Source organism: Erinaceus europaeus, chromosome 3 (genome assembly GCF_950295315.1).
Source record: "Erinaceus europaeus chromosome 3, mEriEur2.1, whole genome shotgun sequence".
Classification (NCBI taxonomy): domain Eukaryota; kingdom Metazoa; phylum Chordata; class Mammalia; order Eulipotyphla; family Erinaceidae; genus Erinaceus; species Erinaceus europaeus.
Window position 1 is genome coordinate 21363336 of NC_080164.1, and position 25448 is coordinate 21388783.

Here is a 25448-nt window from a genome sequence, read left to right on the forward strand (position 1 = left end):
AGGACTCTCAGATGTAAACTTTCTTATAGAGCTTAGCAGCATAAATAAAATGAAACTGCAACTGAATAAGAGTTGTTCCAGGAATCCAAAGATGGCTCAAAATAATTTAAGAAATCAGTAAAAGAAAAAAAAAATCAGATGATTCAATCAAAATATAATAAAATTATTTCTAATAAAAACTTGAAGTAAAACAGGAAACGAAACTACTAGGGGCTAAGTGGTAGTGCTCCTGGTTGCGTTTTGCACTACCTTACTGTAAGGAGCCAGCTTCAAGCACCTGCTCCCCCCTGCAGGGGGGAAACTCCATGGCAGTGAAACAGTGCTGCAGGTATCTATCTGGCTCTCTCCCTCTCTATCTCCCTTCCCCCTCTTAATTTCTCTCTGTCATATGAGATCACATAAATTTTTTAAAGATTTTTTAATATTTATTTATTTATTCCCTTTTGTTGCCCTTGTTTTTGTTGTTGTTGTTGTTGTTGTTGTTATTGTTGTTATTATTGCCGTTGTTGGATAGGACAGAGAGAAATGCAGAGAGGAGGGGAAGACAGAGAGGAAGAAAGATAGACACCTGCAGACCTGCTTCACCACTTGTGAAGCAACTCCTCCGCAGGTAGGCAGCTGTGGGCTCGAACCAGGATCCTTGCACAGGTCCTTGCGTTTTGCGCTACCTGCGCTTAACCCGCTGCGCCACCGCCCGACTCCCCAAATAGATATTTTTTAAAAGGAATTCCTCGGTAAGAGTGAATAGTAAGATACTACAGTCACTTGTATCAAAGTCAAGAAAGGGGCTGGAAACTAACTCAGTGAGTAGAGCATAGAACCTGCATGTATGAGACCCAGGGTTCAACCCCTTGCACTGCATAAGCTAGAGTGGGCTCTGACTGCACCCTACCCCTCTTCCCCAGAGTCCTGAATTGTCTGCTATTTCATGTTCAACATCCTGATGAATGCAACAAAGCACAATAATGAAATAAGAGAGGGACTCAAAAAAAAGAGAGGTAAGTTTAACTCACATTAATAACAATATGATTTTATATCCAGGGAAACCAATGAGCAAATTTAGAAAGAACCTCTGGATTGAATAAGAAAGTTCTAGTCGGGGGTTGGGCGGTAGCGCAGCAGGTTAAGCGCAGGTGGCACAAAGCACAAGGACGGGTGCAAGGATCCTGGTTTGAGCCCCCGGCTCCCCACCTGCACGGGGGTTGCTTCACAAGAGGCGAAGCAGGTCTGCAAGTGTCTTTCTCCCCCACTCTCTGTCTTTCCCTCCTTTCTCCATTTCTCTCTGTCCTATCCAGCAACAACAACATCAATAACAACAATAATAATAACCACAACAATGATAAGAACAAGGACAACAAAAAAGGAAAATAAATAAATAAAACATTTAAAAAAAATTTAAAAAAAGAAAATTCTAGTCAAGCATAATACTGGCATCATAGGATGTAAACAGAACAATAGCACAGAGCAGATTCCAAGACTAAAATGTAGTGTTTATGGGAAATAAACATATGACAGAAGTGGTATTTCAGTGACTGGAAGAAGCAATGGTTTAACTAATGACTTTGACATAAATGACTATCTATTTGAGAGGAGATGGTACTGAATCCTGACCTCAAACTAGACATAAAAATCAATTCCAGATGGACTTAAGATTTAAAACTTCTTTATAAGTCACAGAAAAGGAAGTTGAGGATATTCTACACATACACTAGCAGTGTAGAAGACCTTTTTTGCAAGAAAGAACAGTCATTAGATTTTTTTTAAAAAAGAGATTAGTCATATAAAGCCATCAAAAAATATTCTATGGCAATATATACCATAAACAAGTCAGCAGTATAATGGATTGATTAGTGAAAAAGATTCTGCAGTACACTTGACCAGTTAAGAATAGTCTCACAAAGAACTCTTACAAATCACAAAAAAAAAAAGGAAAGGAAAGGAAAGGAAAGGAAAGGAAAGGAAAGGAAAGGAAAGGAAAGGAAAGGAAAGGAAAGGAAAGGAAAGGAAAAGAGCCTGGTGGAAAAATGGGCAGCAGACATGACGGACACACTGGAGAGAAGAGCAAGTCCTCCTCACAGAATGGGAGAAGATCTTTACATGCCATATATGAGACAGGAAGCTAATAACCAAAGTATATAAAGAACACACCAAACTCAGCAACAAAGGAACAAATGACCCCATCCAAAAATGGGGAGAGGATATGAACAGAATATTTACCACAAAAGAGATCCAAAAGGTCAGCAAACAAGAAAAAATGCTCCAAGTCACTGACTGTCAGAGAAATGCAAATAAAGACAACAATGAGGTACCATTTCACATTGTCAAGCATCAGAAAAAGTAGCAGCAATGCGTGCTGGAGGGGTGGGGACACAGGAACCCTCCCGCACTGCTGGTGGGAATGTCAATGGGTCCAACCCCCGTGGAGAACAGTCTGGAGAACTCTCAGAAGGCTGGAAGTGGACCTACCTATGACCCTGTAATTCCTCTCCTGGGGATATATCCTAAGGAACCAAACATACCCATCCAAAAAGATCTGTGTACACATATGTTCTTAGCAGCACAATTTGTAATAGCCAAATCTTGGAAGCAACCCAGGTGTCCAACAACAGATGAATGGTTGAGTAAGTTGTGTTATATATCCACAGTGGAATACTACTCAGCTATTTAAAATGGTGAATTTACCTTCTTCACCTCATCTTGGATGGAGCTTGAAGGAATCATGTGAAGTGAGATCAGTCAGCAAGAGAAGGATGAATATGGGATAATCCCACTCATAGACAGAAGCTGAAAAATAAAAGCAGAAGGGAAAGCACAAAGCAGAACTTGGACTTGAGTTGGTGTATTGCACCAAAGTAAAAGACTGGGGTGGGGGTGGAGGGTTCAGTTCCTGGAAGACAGAGGAGGAACTAGTGAGGTTTGGACTATTATGTAGAAAACTAAGAAATGTTACACATGTACAGACTATTGTATTTTATTTTACTGTTGACTGTAAACCATTAATCCCTTAATAAAGAAATAATAATAATAAAGAGCTGGCCCTTATAGGCAATGGACATCTTCAACTTCCCTCCCCGGGCAGCACAGGAATATAAAATCACAATGGGGCCCCGCCCACACCTTTAAGTTAGCAGAATAAAAATGACATTTCCACAAAAGGGGATGGGGAGGGATGTGATAGAGTGAAAATGTGGATGATTCCACAGCCTGTGAAAGAATCTTTCCTTCTCTCCCTCAGCATAAACACGGCCGCTCCAGCCCCTTTAACTCAGCACTCCACTCCTCAAACTGTACCCCACAGAAGCAAAGCATCAGCATGCAAGAATGTGTGTGCAGTGGCCAGGGAGGCAGCATAATGGGCGTGCAACATTTTCATGCCTGAGGCTCAGAAGTCTCAGGTTCAGTCCCAGGCACCACCACAAACCAGAGCTAAGCCATGCTCTGGTTTTGGGTGGGGGAGGAAATAAAAGAGGAAAGGGTGAAGCAGTATTTATTGCAACCTTTGTGTAGTGATAAGATGAAAGTCAAGGTGAACACCCACCAAGTGGAAATGGCTGATTAAAACAAGTCACACCGTGCCCTAGAATATTATGCAGTCATTAAAAATAATGAGCTCAGTGACCCGGGGACTGCAAGGAGGTAAGGTTAAGTGAAGGTTAAGATGCAAAGCAGAATTGGTAATACGATCCCTGTCCCTCTCTCCTTTTAATAATGACCAAAACCAGACCAACAGATGCTTACACTTCTCTGAGTGTTCACACAGAGAACAGAAGGGAGTTGAAACAGCCAGGCTGCTATGCCCCCTCCCTGAAAGGGAGGAGATAAGACTAAATGGATTCATCAACTCACAAGCAGCAGTGAGAATCACAGCTCAGGCCACACCCACCCACATTATGTAAATCATCCATTTTCATGTCCACAGGTCAGGTTTTTTTCTCCCACTGCTCCTGGTGGACGTTTTTTTTTTTTCCTTTTAAATTTCAGAAATAAAGTGACAGAGATAGAAAGGAAAGGAGAGATACCACAGCACTGCTCCACCATTTGTGGAGATTCCCCAGTGCTGAGCAGGGTGCTCCCATGGGGTGTGGGGAACTGGGATAAGAGTCTCCTCTCGGGGGTTGGGCAGTGGCGCAGCGGGTTAAGCGCATGTGGCGCAAAGCGCAAGGACCGTTGTAAGGATCCCGGTTCGAGCCCCCGGCTCCCCACCTGCAGGGGAGTCGCTTCACAGGCACTGAAGCAGGTCTGCAGGTGTCTATCTTTCTCTCCCCCTCTCTGTCTTCCCCTCCTCTCTCCATTTCTCTCTGTCCTGTCCAACAACGAACAACATCAACAATGGCAATAATAATAACCACAATGAGGCTACAACAACAAAGGCAACAAAAGGGGGAAAAATGGCCTTCAGGAGCTGTGGATTCATGGTACAGGCACCGAGCCCAGCAATAACCCTGGAGGAAAAAAAAAAAAGAGTCTCCTCTCAGGGTAAGAAGCCATGCTCCACCGGGAAGCTACCTCCAGATGCCAGGATCCTTTTTTTGACTATGTGTCTTATCTCCTACAAAAGAGGCCCCTATGCTAGACACAGTTTGGAATCCTACTTGTTAATGAACCCAGTTCTCCCTGAGTGTGTTCTGTGTCCATTCTGGGGACTGTCAAAATCCAGCTCCCCAAGGGGCTATTTAAAGGGGCTCCCCACTCCCTGGAACCACCAGCATGCCCCTTAGCACCAGTGGACCTCAGCCCTGGCTACCCAGCACACAAAGGAGGAGGGGAGCTTCCAAAGCTGGGGAATGCCAACTCAGGGGTCTTTCAGCAGCTAGAATCCCTTCCATCTAAAGCATCAAATGAGGGCAGGAGACACACAGCATAGTAGTGATGCAAAGAGATTTGTGCCTGAGGCTCTGAGGTTCCATGTTCAGTCCCCTGAATTACTATAAGCAGTGCTCTGGTGGAAAAAAAAGAGAAGAGAAGAGATAAGAAAAAGAAAAAGAAAAAGAAAAAAAGTGCCAATGGAACCCGGGCTCCCAGGTTCAATCCCTGGCACCACAAATTCTAAGGTAGTGCTCTGATCTCTCTCTCTCTCTCTCTCTCTCTCTCCCTCATTCTTGAAATTACCCAAATAAACCTTTTAAATATATATATTTAAATATATATATTTAAATAAATATATATATATATAAATATATATATATATTTATTTAAGACTAGATATATATATATCTAGTCTTAGACTAATATATATATATATTTATTTAAGACTAGAAAGACTAGAAAGAAAAAAGAAGACTAGAGAGAAAAGAAAGACTAGAAGACAAGAAAGACTAAAAGAAAAGAAAGACTAGAGAGAGCACAGCCCGGGCACCTCCAACCTCCCCTTTGGTCACCACTGGCTGTTCTGGAACCTCACCATGCCCACAGAAGCATCCTCACAGCCTGTGACACCTGTCACAGCACCTGCTAAGTCCTGGCCCACCGTTCTCATGCACAGATGGCTGCCGACAATGAGCAACTTAACCCGGAAGAGGGACCTCACCCCTGGAGGTCCTAGGCAAATGCTGGGGCTCACCATCAAGTTCATCTCCAAGCTGTCCCTATACCGAGTCTCGGGGGCATGAGGAGAACAGTCCTCTGGCTGCAGCTGGTACCCACTTCTCTCCCAGCAGTTCAAGGAGCAATTAGGGCTCTTCCAGGTGGTTCTAGCCAGGAGATTGGGAGCTCTGACTTCTCTACAAGAAGCCCCACCTGGGGTTCCAAGTCCATCACCCAGTCCTTGCATTCTCTCCAAACCCACAAGTGACTACCACTCAGCGCACTGACCAGCTTAGTGTCATTTCTGCCATATTGGAAAAAACAGACAATAAATCGCACATTCTATTTTTCTAATTATCTTTATTTATTTATTAGATAGAGACAGCCAGAAATCTAGAGGAAAGGAATGATAAGAGAGGGAGAGAGATACCTACAACACTGCTTCACCACTCGCAAAGCTTCCCCTCCAAAGGAGGGGTCCAGGGGCTTGAACATGGGTCCTTGCACATTGTGATATATGTATGTGTTCAACCAGGTGCATATCCACCCAGCCCCTTCTATTTTTTCTAAGAGGGTCCATGTCCAGAAGAGAAGGAATTACAGAAGCCATAACGCCCACTTTCTGCACCACAAAAAGAACTCTGGTCCTTATTTCCAAAGGGGGAGAAGTGTTAGCAGAAGATGACAAGAGGGCTCTGAACCCCAATTCCAACAAGACCTGGAGAGAGAAGAGGAAAAAAGGAAAAAGTTTCAGAAGCAGTAACAGGTGTAGGTGTGACTTGGAAAGGAAGAGAAGGCAAGGTCATAGAAAAACTGGGTAAATATATACAAATATAGACAGTTGTAGAAATCACAATCAGCCCATGTCTGTGACCTTGGGAAAACTACTGCAGCTTCCACTGGAGGGAATGGCGGCACAGAACTCTGGTGGCAGTAATGATGTGGAATTATACCCGTTATCTTATATTTCTGTAAATCAGTAGTAAGTCACTAATAAAACTAAAGAAAGTAATAGTAAAATAAATGAACTAATTAAAATCTACAATTTTCAAAGAAAAAAGGGCAAATATATGTAAATACAGTTAGATAGTTATAGAAATAATAGTCAAACCATATCTGTGGTCTTGGGAGAACTACTGCAGTTTCCAATGGAGGGAATGGGGACACAGAACTCTGGCGGTGGGAAAGCTGTGGAATTAGACCCATAATCATACGGTTTTGTAAATCAATATTAAATCACTAATAAAGAAAAAAGAGGGCGCATGAAAAAGCAGAAGCTCCTCTCAGTGTTGTTTAGTGCAGAAATAGCAGGTATTTGTTTCGGGGGCTGATAATCTAATTAGCAGTCAATCCAAGACACCCTCTCTCATCAGCTGATCCATAATTACCGCTCCATGCTGAGTATTTCTCCCCCAGCACAACATTGCTTCAGCTCCTCAGCGCAAACAACCAAATAATTATACCTCAGGACCACTCTGCTGGCGGTGGGGTCGGGGGTGGCCCCATCCAGGCATCCTCCACACTTCCAGCATCTGTGGCTGGATTCCCGCCTGCCCCATCCGTCTCACTGAACACACTGTAGAGTTTCCTCCTTGAGCGGTGTGTGTTGAAATAGTCCTCTTGGAGAGGGGGCTCCAGGTATGAAAGAGCTTCCCAAGATTGCACTTCCTTCTGGGGAAACAGGACTCAGGGGATTCGAGGATGCAGAGCTGAGTCAGGCTCCACAGCCCGGCTGCTTGCTGAGGGGAGAATGCATTCAAGCTAACCCTCTCCAGAGGCTGAAGGACCTGGGAGGGGGCAGAGAGGAGCTGGAATCAGGCAGATCTGGGATGGAGACAGACTACTCCTCCATTTATTTATGTTTATATTCTATTTATCTTCATTTACTGGGTAAGAACAGAGAAGTCGAGAAGGAAGGGAGAGAGACAGGGAAAGAGAAAGACACCCACAGCACTGTTTCACTGCTCATGAAGCCTCCCCCCTGAAGGTGGGGGCTGGGGGCTTCAACCTGGATCCTTGCACATGGAAATGTGTGCTCTACCATCTGACCCCCAACCCCGGCTCCCCCACTTCTGAGAGAGAGGAATGACCTTGGACAATCACTGGGGTCCCCAAGTCTTGAGACTCCTCTTCCTTTTTTTAAAAATTTTTTATCTATTTATTCCTTTTTTTTTGCCCTTGGTTTTTCTTTTTTATTGTTGTAGTTATTATTGTTGTTATTGATGTTTTCGTTGTTGGATAGGACAGAGAGAAATGGCAAAAGGAGGGGAAGACAGAAAGGAGAGAAGGATAGACACCTGCAAAACTCCTTCACCTACTGTGAAGTGACTCCCCTGCAGGTGGGGAGCCAGGGGCTCGAACCGGGATCGTTATGCTGGTCCTTGCACTTTGCTCCACCTGCGCTACCACCCGACTCCCACAAGATTCCTCTTCTGAAAACAAAGCAAGTAAACAGTGTGTAGGGCTGTTAGGAAAAAAAGAGGAGTGTTGGGAACATGTGTAAGCCTGATAGAGCTTAGGGAGAACCACCCCCATCTTTGGATGGAGGTCTGAGAAGATAACCTCTTGGTAAGTCTCTCTCAACTGAGGTGAGCATAAGGGGGGAAACTCAGACTTGGTTCTTTCCTTCTTGACTCTCAGGCCCACAGATACCCCAGTACTTCCCTCCATTAACCACAGGCCACATGGCTGCAGATTCACTTATTCAAAGTCACCTTCTGATCACAGAACACACCTTATCACACACTTCATCACACACCTCAGACCCCAGACAAGAGAAATTCCAAACTATATGGCCTTTTGATATTCATCTTCTCTCTGTCTCACCCTACGAGTTTAACCCCTATGCTTCTCTCAAATAATTAAGTTGCTTGTGTCATGGAGAATAACTGTTTTGTATCTCATCAATTCCTGTCATACCAGCCCCCTACCTTAGGGGCATGCTGACTGTTAAGAAACCTGTAATTTCTGTCATATTTCAACAATAATTACCTCCATTGCTTTTCTATTTAACTCATGTCAATTTTGCTAATAAACGGACTCTAGGATTCTGGGACTCAAGGACTCAGATTCTAGATTCACGCTAAGAGTCCCCTGGTGTCTTTTACTTCGTGTCACCCCTGTCGTGAGCGAGAAAGAACCAGCCCGTTACCTTTCCCCTGGAGGACACCCTGCTGGAGAAGGAGAGAGACACCCCAAAAGAGGAGCAGCTGACACAGGAAGCAAGCACTTGCACTGAGTAGGGCCACAGGCTGTTAGCACTCTGCTGCCTTTATTGGAGGTGAAAAACAGATGTGGCTTCCTGCACACCAGGAGCTTGTGCCATGTGATTCCATTCTCAACAAGGAAGCCTCCCCTCTGGCCTGGATGCACCAGGAGACTTCAGCCCAGATTCATCCCTGATCACTCACAAGCAAGGTGCAGCTCGGCCCCATATCCTAAAGGCCACACCACTGCTCCCACATTTCTCCAGAGACCCCTGCCCCACCATCACCCTAGGATCTAGCAACCAAAGTGTGAACACTGGGTCCATGCCCTGGCTGCTGGAGCCCAGGCCAAGCCTTAAGGGACCCGTACAGACGGACCAAAACCTTCCTCCAAACCTGCTCATTCAGGAGACCAAAACTCATGGTGAAAGCAAGGGTGCAAACTGCCAGGCTCTGACCCTCCTGGTGGAGACAGAGAGGGAGCAAGAAAGAAATAGTGACACTGCAGACATGCTTCACCATTCATGAAGCATTGCCCCTGTGGGTGAGGACTGACCAGGGGTTTGAACCTGGATTCTTATGCCCTGGTGTATTCAATGGGTGTAGCACACCCAATTCCTAGATGGACTGACTTGTATGGGAGATAGATATATAGATGATAGATAGATAGATAGATAGATAGATAGATAGATAGATAGATAGATAGGAAGATAGATAGATAGATAGATAGATAGATAGATAGATAGATAGATAGATAGATAGGAAGGGAGGAAGGAAGGAAGGAAGGGAGGAAGGGAGGAAGGGAGGAAGGGAGGATGGAAGGGAGAGAGAGACCAGGGCACCATTCAGCTCTGGCAAAAGGAGGTGTTGGGGCCTCTGGGGTGTCAGACGTGCAAACCCTATGCTCTGTGGCTAAACCATCACCCCAGCCCCATTCTTCAAACAGGAAAGCATATGCCTTCAATAGTTTTTTCCCAAAGTGAGCACACTAGAGGGACCATAACTAGAAACCCAACAGTTGTCCTAAAATTCTCCTGGCCAAGGAGCTACCAAGAGGAACACCACTCAGGGGACACCATTCACTGGCTATTTTTAAATAGAAACAGAATTCAATGAGACAGTGAAAGAGACCACAGCACTAAAACTTCTTTCAAGATCACGCAATCCAGGCTCGAACCCAGGACTTGCACATGGCAAAGCAGCACACTCCCCAAGTGAGCTATTTCATGGGCCACATCCACTGAGTTCTAACTCCAGAGCTGGAGTTTGCCAGCCCTCAGACGTCACATAACTGGAACCTCACTGCCCCCAGGGCTAGACCCAGTCTGCTACCTGTTTATAACACCCTGCAAACTCACAGTGGATTTTACACTTGAAGATATTTAAAAATAATAATTATATGAAGATGAGAATGATATTTCAGGAGATGTGAAAAATCTATGAAATTCAAACCTCAGATCTGTACATGAAGTTTATGAGAGCACAGCCCCCCTGGGTTTGTTCACAAATTTTCTCTCACTCTACAATAGTTATAACAGACACACCCTGTAATCTAAAATAAAATAAAATAAATAAACTTTCTGGTCTTTTCCAGAAAAAAATCTGCCATGAAAGGCATGAGCCAAGGATGCATGATTGGATCAGCTGTTGGGGTGTCAGCCAGAAGCGGGGCACAGGGGGGAGTGGGTTTCTGTTCAGTTGCAGCAAGTCCTGTCAAGGGGTCTCCCTGAACACACACTCGGTCTTGAGATATCTCCAACTTGGGGAAGAGACAATCATCTCAGTCCAAAAAGAGGCAGAGAGAATGACAGTATGCTCATCTGATCCAGAACTGAGCAATTAGAAAACATGGCAGGGGTTCAGGGCAGCCAGAGAGACAACTCACCGAGTACAGTGCTTGCATTACCGTGCACAGAGCCCAGGGCCCAACCCTGGCACCACATGAAAGGTGCTGAGGTGTGTGTGTGTGTGCGCGTGTGCGCGCGCGCGCGCGTGTGTGTGTGTGTGTGTGTGTGTGTGTGTGCGCGTGTGTGTGTGTGTGTGTGTGTGTTCATTCCACCCACCCACCCCCATCCCACCTTTGTCCCTATCTATCTGAATGAAAAAGTGGCTTGGAGTAGTAGGATTGTGCCTGCTTGAAGCCCTGGTTCCTTGGAGAGAAAAAGAGAGAAAGATAGGAAAGCAGGAGGAAGGAAGGAAGGGAGGAAGAAAGGAAGGAAATAAGGAAGAAAGGAAAGGAAGGAAAGGAAGGAAGGAAGGAAGGAAGGAAGGAAGGAAGGAAGGAAGGAAGGAAGGAAGGAAGGGAGGGAGGAAGGAAGAAAATAAAGCCACCAAGGCTTTGAGCTGGAAAGAGAATATCCACTACCTGGATTTCCAAGTCCATTCATTCCATGCACACTCTCTTCTTTTTCAGATTTATTGACTGACTGCTGAGAGAAAGAAAGGGAGAAGTAGAGCATGGCTCAGGCCTCTATGTGATGCTGGAGGTCAAACTCAGGACCTGGTGCCCACAGGTCTGTGCTTTTCTGCAGGGCTGTTCCCTGTGCCCATTACAGCACAGTCCCCTCTCAAGGGCCAGGCCTGGTGGGCTCCTGCCTGGAACAAAGAGGCCATATGCAGGCTGCTTTCACAGGGGTCCAGTTCTACATCTCTCAAGAGAGGTAGGTGTCAGCAAACCTCACCCCCCTCCAACTCGACACTTCTCCAGCAATGGACACAGGACCCCCTTCTCCCCAGAGCACCCCCTCTTCCCCACTGAGCCCCCAGGTCTTCCAGGACAGTCCACTGAGGCTCCTCCATGTTCCCACTCACATCTTCCAGAAGGTCCTTCCCAGAAGCCATCCACACACACCTGCCTGGCACAGCATACAGGGTGCCTCCCTCCTCTAGGAACTCACTCCTGATTGTCTGAGGACACACTCACAGGCAGCGCCTCAATCAGCGCTTCTGTCTGCCTCACAAGCCCACTGATTTTTGTGTAAGCAGTCAGCGTGAGTGACAAGTGACATCAGAAGCTCCTTTCTCATTGTCAAACCCCGCTGTTCTGAAGGACAGACTGGCCTGTGAGCCAGGGGACTGAGGACAGAGCCTGAGCACCCCAGACCAGGGGTCTGGAAAGTCTAAACAAATCAGATGAGGGGAGCCACTTTTTATCTTTCTCTCTTTTTTTATTGGGGGGTTAATAGTTTACAGTACAGTTGTTGACACGTGGGTACAATTTCTCATCTCTCCTAAAAGGTGTTTGCAAAACACTCTCAACCCCAACCTAGGTCCTCCTCCTCCACCATCTTGCACCTGGACCTGAAAGTCCCACCCCCCCACCCCCCGCCAGGAGTCCTTTACTTTGGTGCAATTCACCAAATCGATCAGTTCCAACTTCTCTGTGAGAAACACCAGTTCACCTGGGAAGGTGTCTGCTCTGACATGGGAGTGACCCACATCCAAACCCCTAGTCCCCACAGCACCAGAGAAAGCTCTGATGTTATAATGTTTCTCTTGCTGTCTCTCCACTTCAATTTATCTTTTAATTTTTTTTCCTTCAGGAAAATGGAGCTGGGTTCCTGCACCATGAATCCACTGCTCCTGGAGGCTAATTTTTCCCTTTTGTTGCCCTTTGCTGTCTTATTGTTGTTGTAGTTATTACTGTCATTGTTGTTGGATAGGACAGAGAGAAATAGAGAGAGGAGGGGAAGACAGAGAGAGGGAGAGAAAGATAGACACCTGCAAACCTGTTTCACCGTCCATGAAGCGACCTCCTCCCCCCCACACACACAGGTGAGAAGCCAGGGCTCAAACCAGAATCCTTACTTAAGTCCTTGTGCTTAGTGCCATGTGTGCTTAACCCTTTGTATAAGTCTTTGTATAAGTACTACTGCCTGACCCCCTTATCTTTTAAATTTTATTATTTATTTATTTATGTGTTTATTTATTTATTTATATTGACACCAGGATTATCACTTGGGCCTAGTGATTGCGTAACAAATCCACTGCTCCTGGCAGACATTTTTCTTTCTTTCTTCCTTCATTCCTTTCTTATTATGTAGGACAGAGAGAAACTGAGAGAAGATGGGGGAAATAGCTAGGGAGAGAGAAAGAGAGACACCTGCAGCCCTGCTTCACTACTTGTCAAGCTTCCCCCTGCAGGTGGGGAGAAGGGGTTTGAACCTGGGTCCTCATGCATCTTAACGCATGTGCGCTCAATGGAGTCTGCCACCATCTGGCCCACTTGCCTCTGTCTTTTAATCTTAAAAAAAATAATTCAGCCCAGAATAGTGAAGCCACAGCCACAACAACAAAGAAACCCAGGCTTTCCATCCTTAAGAAAACATCAGTGAAATACACGTCACTTTCCCAGGAAAGGGAGCACAGGGCCGGCACAGAAAAGGCCACCTGGGTAGAGTCCAAAGAGTGGCTTCCAGACCACTGCAAGGCCTGACAGAAGTCTCCTCCTGATCTCAGAGTCCTCCTTCTGCAGAAGAGGAGGTGGGCAACACCTGGCAGGACTGGACAAGGGTGAGATGAGGACGCTACTAGGGCCTCCAGGTCTCTCAGGGGGCCACTATCTTGCTTACTTTCCTCTAACCAAGCCATCAGCCAGGCCCTCTGGATGAAGCCCCCCACCTGCATGGGGACCCAGTCCCTGCAGCATCCAGCTGGCAGCCAGCACTGACCTATCTACAAAGGGCCAATTAGCTGGGGGCCTGGCGATCGCCACACCCTGAGATCTCACACACAAAAAATGCTACCCAACCATGTTCCCCTGGCCACCCAGGTGGCCAGTGGACTCGACCAGAGCCAACCTGGGCTGCTGCTTATTCAGCGATGTGGGAGAGGAACCAGGAACTTGTGGCTGAGCGAGAACACAATGCAATTTCTTTATTGATCAGAGGAAATGCCTTAATATCTTCTGAAATGGAAGTGGCAGGTCAGAAAAGGAAATGGCTAGGAGAGGGGTGGAGAGAAGGAAAGAGCATGAAGGTAGCAAGCTTCCATCTAACCAGTGGGGATTAAACTAATACCCTGCAGGCAGGTTGGGTCTCAGGCAAAACAATGATTATGTAAATAGACCACAGTGTCAAGCAATGCAGGGGACCTGGCGTAATGACCAACACCAGCAGGTCCCAACTACTAACAGGAAGGTGAATATTGATGGAGGGGCAGCGATGGATGATTGGGACTCCCAGAGGAAGCAGGGGAGCCCCATCAATTGGAGGCACTGCAGGGGACCCCCAAACCTCAGTGGGGACAAGGAAGGGGGCAACTGGTCTGTTTGGAGAGAGCTCGGGAGCTCCCCCCACCCAGGCTGGCCTGGAATGACATGCAGATCCGCTGAAACAAGGCCATCACTGGAAAGAGGCAGCTGGGTGGCGTTCCCTTTGTCACTCAGATCCAGCAGGGACAGGATTGCAGCTCAATTTCCTTGAGAGCGAGCTGGCAGCCACGCAGATGCAGGAGAACCGGCAGATTGTTTCAGGGCCTGGCCAGGTCTCCAGTACAACAGGGATGTGGGAAGAACTTGCTCCTGAGGTGGGCATCATGCCAGGGGCCCTCAACTCCTGTAAAACTGATTCCTACTGCTACCAGGACCCCCTTCGGTGAAGTGTGGAGTGCTCTAGGCTCCAGATCCCAGAGCTAGAATGTGAACAAAGGTGGGAGTGTGTGCAGAAGGCAGGAGGGGTAGGAAGAGGGGGTGCAGGTGAAAAGGGACCTCTCTACCCACCCTACCCCACCCAGGGAACCTCTCTGCCCAGGATCAGCCTCTTGCAATCAGGTGCAAAGACTGCTGCCCAGAAGGTCAGATCAGGTGTTTTATTCTGGAAGAAGAAAGAAGAAGAAGAAGAAGAAGAAGAAGAAGAAGAAGAAGAAGAAGAAGAAGAAGAAGAAGGAGAAGGAGAAGGAGAAGGAGAAGGAGAAGGAGAAGAAGAAGAAGAAGAAGGAGAAGAAGGAGAAGAAGAAGAAGAAAAAGAAGAAGAAGAAGGAGAGGAAGAAGAAGAAGAAGAAGAAGGAGAAGAAGAAGAAGGAAAAGGAGAAGGAGAAGGAGAAGAAAAAAGAAAATCTGTGGAGCTTCTGCAGGAATCCCTGAGAAGGCTACATATTTGTGTGTGTGTACATGTGTCTGTGCATGTGCGTGTGTGTGTGTTCTTCAACCTCCCAAAGGGGTTCTCTCTTAATCAGCTCAACATCTGAGGAATGATTTCGTTTTATGTATTTTTTTTTCTGTTCATGTAGCATTTCTGGTAAAATAATTAAAAGATAAGTAACAGACGCCGAGTAACCAGGGTGTAATTATTTCTAAGCATGAGGTCTCACTTCAAAGCTATTCACAAGCACCCCCAAAATGACTCAGGGTGCTAGCCAAGGCGAGTGGGACAGAGGTAGGCAGGCCTAGCTCCACTGCGCTTCACAGTGGAGCCTGAGGACGCAGGAGAAGCTGCGGGGCTGCCCATGTGCAGAGGAAAAACTCAAAGGGGTCCAGCAGAAAGGGGAAGGAGGGCTCCCCAGAGCTGGCTGGGCTCTGTGACCCTCACTTGGGGTCCCTGCAGGCTGGGGACAGCCAGTGCCCTACTGGAAAGGGTGCAGGGCACATCCATACTCCCCTTTGCCACAGGCTGGTCCTCAGTGCTAGTCCCTGGGGTGGAAAGTACCAGAAGTCATGGCAGGGAGCAAAGACCCCACTAAGGGGAGAGCTGGGAACACCCAGGTCTGGGGCAGATGTTTCCCCCTATAAGGAGCGAGGAATGAATGAGCCCTGGCACTCAACATAACAACAAACATTAGACATCAAATAAGGCCCCAGCCATTATGCTTCTCTACAATGTCTTCCTGGGTGTCTAGTCATAGATATGACTCTCTTGGAAATTTGGGGTGACAGAGAACTGGGCAAGGAAGCAAAAGGGTACAAAAGGGTTGGTCCAAGTGGTAGGAGGACTCTCAGTATCAGCCAAGGGCAGCCTCATCCTGCCCCCTCTGCCAGCCATCTCTGAGACAGCGACTGACATTTTCAGAAGACACAAGCAGGCATGGCTCTGGACAGGCTGAGGCAGCCTGTGATGGGGACACTCCTTTCCCCAGACCGCTGTCCCACTGGTGTGAGCAAGTATCTGTCCTCTGAGCCTCAGAGACTGAGACTCATGGCCTTTATTTCTAGAAGCACCAAAGACCTGGGGGATAAGGACCCTGGAGAGAAAGACAGAGGTCCCTATACACAGATGCTGGAGTCCCTGGGACAGGGTCTCCCACCAAGACTAGGCAGGGGAGATGGAGAGGTAGAGAGAGGAGCAGGCTAAGCAGAGCACACTGGGATAAGGGTATAGCCCGTTGGCCAAAAATGACCCAGAAAATGACATTCCCATGATGGGATGTTGCAGGGAGACACAGGTGTGGGTGTGTGTGTGTGTGTGTGTGTGTGTGTGTGTGTGTGTGTTTTAAATTTGTCAGCTGATAGAAAGCAAAGCTATGAGGCAAGGTGATGTCACACCTGGTACAGTGTACACATAACCACAAGCAAGAACCCAGGTTCAAGACCTCAGCCCCCATTTGCAGGATGTAAGCTTCAAAAGTGGTGAAGCAGTTCTGCAAGTGTCTCTCTTTCTCCCTTTCTGCCTCCCCTTTCCTCCCAACTTCTATGTCTATCCTACAAATGAATAAATATTTAAAAAGAAAGAGAGAAATAAATGAAATAGGGAAAGAAGGGATGAAGGAAGGAAGAAAGAAAGGGAGGAGGGAGGGAGGAAGGAGGGAGGAGGGAGGAAGGATGCAGTAAGTCTCAGGCACTTGAGGTTCCAGCTGACTATCTCAGTGTTCCCCTGCCTCTCACACCATCCATTGCTGAGTCCTCAACACCCCTGTATCACCTGTCCAGGAAGTACCTTCTCATGCAGAGCAGCTCAGATGAGGACACACATAGGTGTGGGGGCTACAGCCCAGGTATCAAGTCAAGCAGGTGCTTTCTGAGTGGCCCCTTTTTCATTTGGATGGAGAAACAATCTGCTTATGAGATGAACCACAGAGCCACACACTTCCAGACTCAGAGCAGGTGAACAGTCTACACAGAAAGAGGAGCCCCTGTCACACACACACACACACACACACACACACACACACACACAACTATACATGCATCACCAGGAGCCTCGGTCTCTCCATGAGCCTTTGCACTACCAATACCTTGCTCCAAAAGTACCCACAGGCCCCAAATTCCATTGCTTCTACTAAGCCTTCAGCCACCCACATTAAATTTAGTTGCTGGGAAATAAGAGACCAATTTGCTGGGTTTCAAAAACCCTTCTTTCTTGTCCGATTCTCCAAGTGGCAAGCATCATGGGCAAAGGGACTACCCACCGGTAGCCCCTCTTGGTGGCAGTCTTTGTCAGGAAGACACTGCGTGTCTCCTCCTTGCCTGCTTTTCAAATGAGGAATCAGATCGCCAGGGGGCGGGACCCCGTGTAAGAACTGAATCCGCATTAAAACAAAAAAACAAAAAAGCACAAAGTCAAATGCAAAGAAATCTCTACTTGAGCTATTAATAGAACCAGCCCTTCTTGAAACCAAAGGGGGGAAAATCCAATTAATTTTCTGAAGCCAGGAGTGTGGCAGCCCTCTACCCATCACTGGGACCAGGGCTGGGTGACTGTATCATTTCATTAGCAGCCCACCCTGGAGATCCTCAGCATGAGGGGACGGAGCACAGGTCTGAGCACCTGAGGGAAGGAGATAGGGGTTGGGGAGCCCCAAATGAGAACGTGGAGTGCCCCCTCACCTCACTGTGGTGGGTAATACCCTCCAATACCTTGGCAGAGAACCAATGTCCTGTCTGAAGTTTCCTGTGGAGGAAATTGTCCTTGCTAGCTTAACTGACTGCAAAAGCACTGGGCGAAACAAAGCAATCACACCTGACACCTAGTGTCCTGGGATCCCTAGCCCAGAACCTGTGTCCCCATAGGAGGCTGGCCCTCTCTGGGAGAAGACCAGGCAAGTGCTGGTTACCGTGAGCCCCCTGAGAGCTAGCTCACAAGCTCAAGCCACAAGCCCCAGGTTTGATGCCCAGCACCAAGTATGCCAGGGTAATGCTCTAGTTCTCACATTAATAAATAAATACATTTTTAAAAGATATCGTGTTTAGAGCCTTCTCCCATATCCACAAAATATCATCTCTATGGTACACCCCAAAATGTGGATTTTGGTTCTCCCACCTGCAGTAATGTTGGGGAACTAATCATACCCTCCAGGCAAACACCCTCTACAGATGGGTCATGAGAATGGAATACAAGGGGGTGGGCAGGGGGATCTCTCTGTCCCCTCACCTCTCAGCTCAGACACACAGGCACTATCAGGGGTGTCTATATAACAGACACTCCATTCACCACCAATGACAACCAAAGTCAGTTTCACAAGAGAGAAACAGGAAGAAGAAATACACCCATCAACAAGAAGCAGGGGAACGTGACATGAGATTTTGAAAGTCTACAGAATTTGTGGTTATTTAAAAAAAAAAAAAGTGCCAAAAATGAGAAGGAATAAGACATTAAGACAGCAGGTGAGTGGTACAAAGCCGAAGAACCCATATCCAGCCAGGATGGTCCACCACCACACCCCTCAGCCCCTTTGTGATCTGCCCCAGCCAGGAACTGGTGAGGGTCCCCTCCCCTCCCCCAGCTCCTGTCAAATCACCATTGTGCCCCAAGCCCAGCCCTGAGCCTGGCACACAGCTGCCTGTGAAGAGAGGGCATGAGTCCAGCACCAGTCAGGCACAAAGGAGCCAACAGCTCCCCGTCCCCAGACCCCAGTGCCAAACAAGGATCAGCGAGCTCAAGGTAATGAGGCTCCGTGCCAAGCACAGAGTTCACGTCCCTGCAGGCATCATTAACCGACGAGCAGCAAGAGCAGGGAGACAAAAGCCCCAGACCTCAGGCTGTTCTGCAGTAGGGAGGGAGAGCCAGTCAATTGCTCTGTTTGAAGCCTGACCTTGGCACACCCCTGATTAGGACCCACATCCCCAAGCACCCAAAGGCCCTACCGACCTGAACACACACAGCCCAGCCTCATCCCTGGCATCAGCCACGAGCTCAACCCTCAATAACACTGTGTCACAGCTGTGTGTGGAACAGTTAACCTGGAGTGCCCTCTCCACCTAGAGGCAAACCTACTGTTCATCCTTCTCACCTCCTGCAAGTCCCCCAGCCTTCCATGAAAGCCAGTGTCCCAGCACAAGGAGAGCTCACTGTATTTGTGTGTGCGGGGGGGGGGAAGGATTTGTAGTATCTGTTCCCACAGCACCAGTACACACGTGAGCCCCCCACGGAGCCTCAGTCATCTCTCAGATGCTCAGTGTCCAGTCCAAAGGTGAAGCAACCCCAGAGACAGAAAAGGGGATGCGGGAAACCCCCGTTCCAATCAGGAGTGTGAGTCATGCTTGTAACTTGTCCCAGCTGAAAGACAGCCCTGTCCCAGCTCAGGAATGTCACCTGGTTGCACAAGAGGCTCCTCCCCCACTGCCACCCTCCTCCCTCATGTCCTGGGGTCAGGTACTAGTGAGAGGAGGCCTCAGAGGAATGGGAGTTCTGCATTTAAGCAAGAGCGAGTCTGGGGGGTGGAGTGGAGGGGTTAGGTGGAGATCCTTCTGGCTCCGCTGAGCGGGAGGAGCTGCCTGGGCAGGAGTTGCAAAAGCCATTCAGATTCTCATTTCCCCAACTCGCCGCCAATGCCCAGGCAGCCTGAGGGCACTGCCTCCTCTGTGGCTTTGGGGACACATTCAACTTCCCCAGCAGCTGCGGAGACAGTCAGCAGGCCGGGGAGGTGGCACCCAGGGACAGTCGTCCGGGTCGGGTGGGCCACCCGCCAGATCCCCCACCCCCAGCCTCCCCTCCACTAGGCGCCCTCACCGCAGCGCCCCCTGCGCCCCGGGACCCACCGAGCCCAAGTTGGAGCCCCGCCCTCGCGCGCCCCCAGGTGCCAGGCTCCCTCCACGCGGCCGCAAAAGATTCCTCACACCCAGATCTGGGAAGCCCGAAGCCCGCCCCTGAGCCGCACCTGCGCCCCCGGGAACTGCTTGCTCGCTGAGCCGGCAGCCCGCAAGCCCCCCCTCAATCCCCCGCGCCGCCGCGCCCCACACCTTGGGGGTCTGCGCTCCGGGTCCCGCCGGCACCTCCAACTTCTTCTTGGTGAGCCAGAAGAGCAGCATGACTAGGGCCCAGAGCACCCCGAAGGCCGGCAGCATCAGGCGGGGGCTCAGCAGCCGCATGGCCCCGCGGTGTGTCCTCGGCCCCCCCTGGCGGCCGGGGTCGGCGGGGCAGCGGTCCCCGGAGCGCGGGCTGGGGGCTCAGAGCTGCGGCGGCGGCGGAATGCAGCGAGGCCCCGCCCGCTCCAGAGCCGCCCGCAGGGGTGCGGGCAGGGCGGGGGGACGAAAGCCCCAGGTGCGAGTGGAGAGGACCCGGGGCAGCCGAGCCGCGCGGTGACCGCCGAGATGGTCCCCGCGCTGAAGGGTCGAGCCGGGGCGCGGGCGGGCGCTCAGAGGGGCGCGGGGAACGCGGAGGGAGGCCCAGCCCGAGCGACTAGGGGAGCCGGGCGGGAGCGAGCGGGCTCTGGAGGGGCGCTACCGCCGCCCGCCGACCGGGGCGCACGCCGCCGCCGCGCCGGGACCGCCCGCGCCGAGCCTGGGCGCAGCTCCCCAGCTACCCGGGGGGGCGGGGCGGGGGGGGGCTCCTGCGGGGCGGGGCTGCACGAGGTGCTCTCTCTCTGCTCCCCCCGCCGGAGTTGGGGTGGCGAGCGAGGGTGCAGGACGCCCCCCACCCCCCCCACCAAACCCTCAGGACGTCCCCGCGCCCGCCCGCAGGTGCCTGGCAACTTTTTCCGCCTAGTGTAACGCTGAGCTGCCGGCGACGCTGAAATCCCAAGAAGCCCTTCCTGGAGATGGAGACTCAGAGATCTCCGTGAGAGGCTTCTGTCCCTGGGCGCACTGGGGCGCCGACCATGTGGGATTCTTGGAAGGCATACCGGGCAAGGGACCCCCGGGGAGACAGAGGGGCCTTTCCCGCTCCCCCATCCCTACCTAAGTGAAAGTCTTTGTCCAAAGTGCATCTGTTTCCTCTACCTCGCCTTTCGCACTACAGGCAGAGAGGGAGGACTAAGCCCCACGTAGCTTCAGCTGGGAGGGATGGGGCGATGGTCTGTCCCCCCCCCCACCCCCGGGAACAGTTAGTCACAGCACTGCAAAGCTGGCCAGCCTGTGCCCTGGAGCTTTCCTCTCTAAACTGGGGTCCACAGACTATCCTCCCAGGAAGCCCTGAGCAGCCTTGAAGGCTCCCTGCAAGGTGCTGCTGCTGTTATCTGAGCATTTGATCTCCAGGAAGGGGAGGAAAAATCTCTGCCTGGAGACAGTGGCTTGGGAACCGCCATCTGGGTGCCTGCAGTCTTCCTCCAGGGATGCTGGGCACATCCAGGTGCTGGAGAGGGGAGAATGGGGGCCTCCCTCCAGCTGTAGCCCCTGCCACTCTCTCTACAGGCCTCAGCTCAGGCGAAGCCCCCACCCCACTGGGGGGATGGGGATCGAAAGCTCCACTGGAATCATTCTCAGCAGAAAGCAGCAAGAGAGTGAAGGCCTCCAGTATAGTCTCACCTCTGCCCTGGGGCAGTCCTGCCTCCCAGCTCCAAAGAGTTCCTGGCCCCACTTCCAGCAGAAGTTTTCAGTTGGGAACAGAAGTGGAAAGCCAACAGCCCAGATTTGCTGAGACACCTGCCAGCACATCTTGAGATTCAACTGAGAACTTCACACAGGAGATCTGGGCTGCCTTTATGGGGGCCCAATAGGCTGGAAAGCTGAGCAGACTCCGCAGCACCCTGCTCCCCCCCCCCCCCCCCACGGGCCTGGTTAAGGTCCCAGTAGGCATGCTTAGGAGCTGGGTGGTGGTGTCTACTGCATCTGGCACCCCCTGGCACTCCTGCCTACCTACAGGCATAGTGTTCCCTGGCCAGCTTTGCAGGGCCCAGGCAAGCAAGCCACCAAGATGCTGCTGTTGTGGGCTCCAGGCAGAAGCTACAACACCAGAGCCCACAGCTCAATGCTTTGTGCTGCAGCTTCTGAGGAACAGATGGCAGACAGTTACACAATGCCACAGCGAGCTTTCGGCTTGGTGCAGCGCTCTCCACCTGCCTCCCAGGCCTTAACCTGACTGCTGCTGACCCGGGCTTCTGGGACGATCTAGGGACCTCCGGATGCTCCACCAAGAGGCATTCCTGGCCAGCTGAAAATGGAACAGTGACTGTTACCAGGACTTAAATCATTTTCTGACTCAGAACATCTGGCAGTCAGGTGAGTCACCTAGCTCAAGCCTTCAGGTACTTCCCAGGATCCAGCTTATCTGTAGTGTCCTTACTCTGGTGATGTTTCTTATTTAAAGCTTTTATTTCATTTCACAGGACCCAGAGCTTCCCATGGGAGAGAGAAGCCAGATACATATACACACTCACACACCACCAAGGATCAGACCAGGAGCCTCAGGCATGCAGGTCCCAAACTTGACCAGCTGAGCTATTTCCCCAGCCACTCTGGCAGATATTTAAAACTTTCATAACCAGTTTAAGTAGTGCAGAGCACTGTGGGTCCTGATAGGGGACTAGTTATCATTGGCAATTAATCCAAGTGACTTTTTTCTCATCACGGCATGTTCAAGGAGGAAAAACTTCAAGCTAAAGGTGTCCCCTGGCCTGAGATGAGAAACACGCATCCACTGAGCATGAGAAATCCCAGGCATTCCAGCACGGGCCAGCCTCCCTGCTCCCACTTCTCTGTGGTGAGTGTGCTGATCTAGGCCTCGATTTCCCCCTGGCTTCTCATGGCTCCTCCACCCCAGGCTGTGCATGCCAGCCTTGCCCGTCTCTCTAGTTGGGACCCAAGGCTGCTCCCAGCGCTGGCAGCTTCTGCAGGAGCTGCTCTCTTCTGGCTGCTGGAGACATTAGAGAGCAAATTGGGTGTTGGAGCAGATGTGAGTCATTCACGGCAGTGTAAAATCTATGAAATCCAGCCTATTATGGCCTCGGAAAGCTGTGTGAGCAGCATATGGGGTACATGAGGGGAGGAGGGAGCTGCCAGGGCTGTGCTCCCGCTCTCAGCACTGTGTGCTATGGGCTTCCCACTGCTGGACCCCCATGCTGGTCCTGCAGCCTCTTCTATTGTCCAGTGGGCTGCTTGTCTCTCTTCTCAGCCCACAGTATGACATCTGTGTGGCCTGTTCCCATCTGAAGGCTTAGCAGTACTGCCTCCTCCTACCAGCCAGGTGCCCACTGCACCCACCTCCTGGGAGGTAACCAGCCAGGCCACTCTGAGACACAGGGACAGGGCAGCACCAGGCCTGAGTTGGGGCACCTGCACACTGGCCCAGCACTGGCAAGGTCCTTACCTGATGAAGAATCCCAAGACTGTATTTCACAGGCTCATCTACAGACAAACACCTCCCAGCCACCCCTGGGTCCGTCTGTTCTGTACAAGTTCTCCAGATCACCCAGCAAACCGCTCTTCCTCCCTGTCCCTCTCCCTTTCCTTTGCCACCTGTCAAAGCCACATGTCCCCAGCCCCTCCCAGAAGCCTCTTGGTAGAGCAAGCGAGCAGCAGACTAGCCAGGAGTGAGCCAGCCCTTACCAGCCTTCCCCTCTCCTCTCCCTGCCCGCTGGTGCCTCTTTGTCAACAGAATAAAGCCAGCCAGCTGAGGTCCCTCTTATCTGTGACAGGAGCTGGGTGGCTTTATCTGAAGGATCTGAGCCTTACCCCTCTGGATCTTCCTTAAGCCATTAAACAATCTTCTCACCATCCCACCCCCTCCAACCTCCAACCCCACCTTCCTTTTCTTCCCCCCCCCCCCTTTTATATCCCACTGTATAATTTGCTTCCAGGGAAGGGAGTTAGAGCTTTTTTTCATTTCAAAAGGCTGCTTCTTTCTTTTATTATTCCAAATGTCCCTAAACTTTCTTTGTTCTTTGCCCAAATGCCAAGTGTGAAGATACTGTGACTACTATGGTGGTGGCAGTGGTGTGTCCTTGCTGGCTGTTTAGAGAGAGGAAGCTTCAGTGATGGTAGTGGCCAGCACCTTCCCCCAGCAGCAGCAGCATAAGGGGGTGACCCTCTATGTTTATAGAGAAATAGAGGAAGAGTGTCTAACCTGCTTCACCTATAGGAGATCCTGAAACAGGAGAGAAGAGGCAGAGATAGAGAGTGAGAACCCAAGGACAGGTGGCATTTTCTCCCCCAGGCCCCAAATTCCAGACAGCCAAGCCTGACTCCTCACTGACAGTCAAAGACTGCCCTTGGTTTAGACAGGGCCAGAGGGCTCACACTTGGCCAGGATGAGGAGGTGGTGGGGCTTGCATCTGGGAGGGGCTTCAGCAGCAATCAGAAGAGGCTGCCACACAACCCTACCCCACCCACCCCAGCCCTCCCCCAACAGAAATGTGACATTCTGGTCCCCAGGATGGTGACCAATGACAGGGCTGGGACTATCAGCACAGCAGCAACACACACTCACCAGGCACGTGAGTAGTCCTGGGCTCAAGCCGCCTGGACTGAACAGGAAGATCAGAGCATAAATAGAGGCTGGGGAGACAGCATAATGGTTTTGTGAAAAGACTCATGCCGAGGCTCTGAGGTCCCAGGTTCAATCCCCAGCACCATCACGAACCAGACTGAGCAGTGCTCTAGTGTCTGTGTATCACTCTTTCAATAAAAATAAATAAATTAGGTAGTTGGGCTAAGCGCATGTGGCGTGAAGCACAAGGACCGGCCTAAGGATCCAGGTTCGAGCAAACCCCAGGCTCTCCCACTGCAGAGGAGTCACTCACAAGCGGTGAAGCAGGTCTGCAGGTGTCTATGTTTCTCTGACCCTCTCTGTCTTCCCCTCCTCTCTCCATTTCTCTCTGTCCTATCCAACAACGATGACATCAATAACAACAACAATAATAGCTACAACAACAATAAAAAAACAACAAAGGTAACAAAAGGGAAAACAAATAAATATTAAAAATTTTATTAAATAAATAAATAATTAGAATAAAGAAACTAATAGAATTAATCAGTACATTGGGGGCTAGACAGTGATATCCCATGCTGAGAGCACATATTCCCATGTATGAGAACCTGGGTTTGAGACCCACTCTCTAACTGCAAGGGGGAGGGGGTACGTGTCTTGAGGAAAGCAGGTCTTGTGGTGTCTCTCTGTCTCGCTCCCTTTCTATCTCCCCTTCCCCTCTCAGTTCTATCTAAGAAAGAGAGGAGGAGGAAAATGAACACCCGGAATGGTGGGTTCATCATACAGGCACTGAGTCCTGGCAATAGCCCTGGTAGCAGTCAGAAAGGAAGGAAGAAAGGAAGGAAAGAAGGAAGAAATGAAGAGAACAAGGGAGGGAGGGAGGGAGGGAGGGAAGGAGGAAGAAAGACAAGAGCAAAAGGCTAGAAGGAAAAAAAGATCTCATGGGCAAGGAGAGATTCTGTACCCAGACCCTTGGAGGATATTGCCTACACACCCCGGTTTGCGTGGGATAGTCCTGTCTCCCTGGCACAGTGGTGCCCAGAGCCCCTTTCATTTAACCCATTTTTCCTGCCAATAATCCATCAGCTGGCCTCCCTCCATGCCCCTGAAAGGATGGTTGGTTTCCTGGTATCGCTGAGAGGTCTCAGCTGGTGAAGCTTTGGGTGTCTGCTAAGGGAGGGAGAGCCCAAGGTCTGAGGGGGTGGAG

At 50.0% G+C, this 25448-nt stretch overlaps 1 protein-coding gene across 4 annotated transcripts in view; it reads right to left on the minus strand.

Moving 5' to 3' along the window:
- The window catches only part of GALNT14 (polypeptide N-acetylgalactosaminyltransferase 14), a 148021-nt gene extending 127580 nt beyond the window's left edge, over window positions 1-20441 (minus strand). For 2 of the 4 annotated variants that reach the window (XM_060186820.1, XM_007523890.3), the window contains exon 1: window positions 19840-20438. In XM_060186820.1, the coding sequence (XP_060042803.1) occupies window positions 19840-19968 (129 nt within the window). In that variant the 5' untranslated portion in view covers window positions 19969-20438. Of the gene's footprint in view, window positions 1-19839 lie in introns of all 4 variants that reach the window. The other 2 variants (XM_060186821.1, XM_060186822.1) reach the window with 2 other exon arrangements.
- Window positions 20442-25448: the final 5007 nt, after the last annotated feature.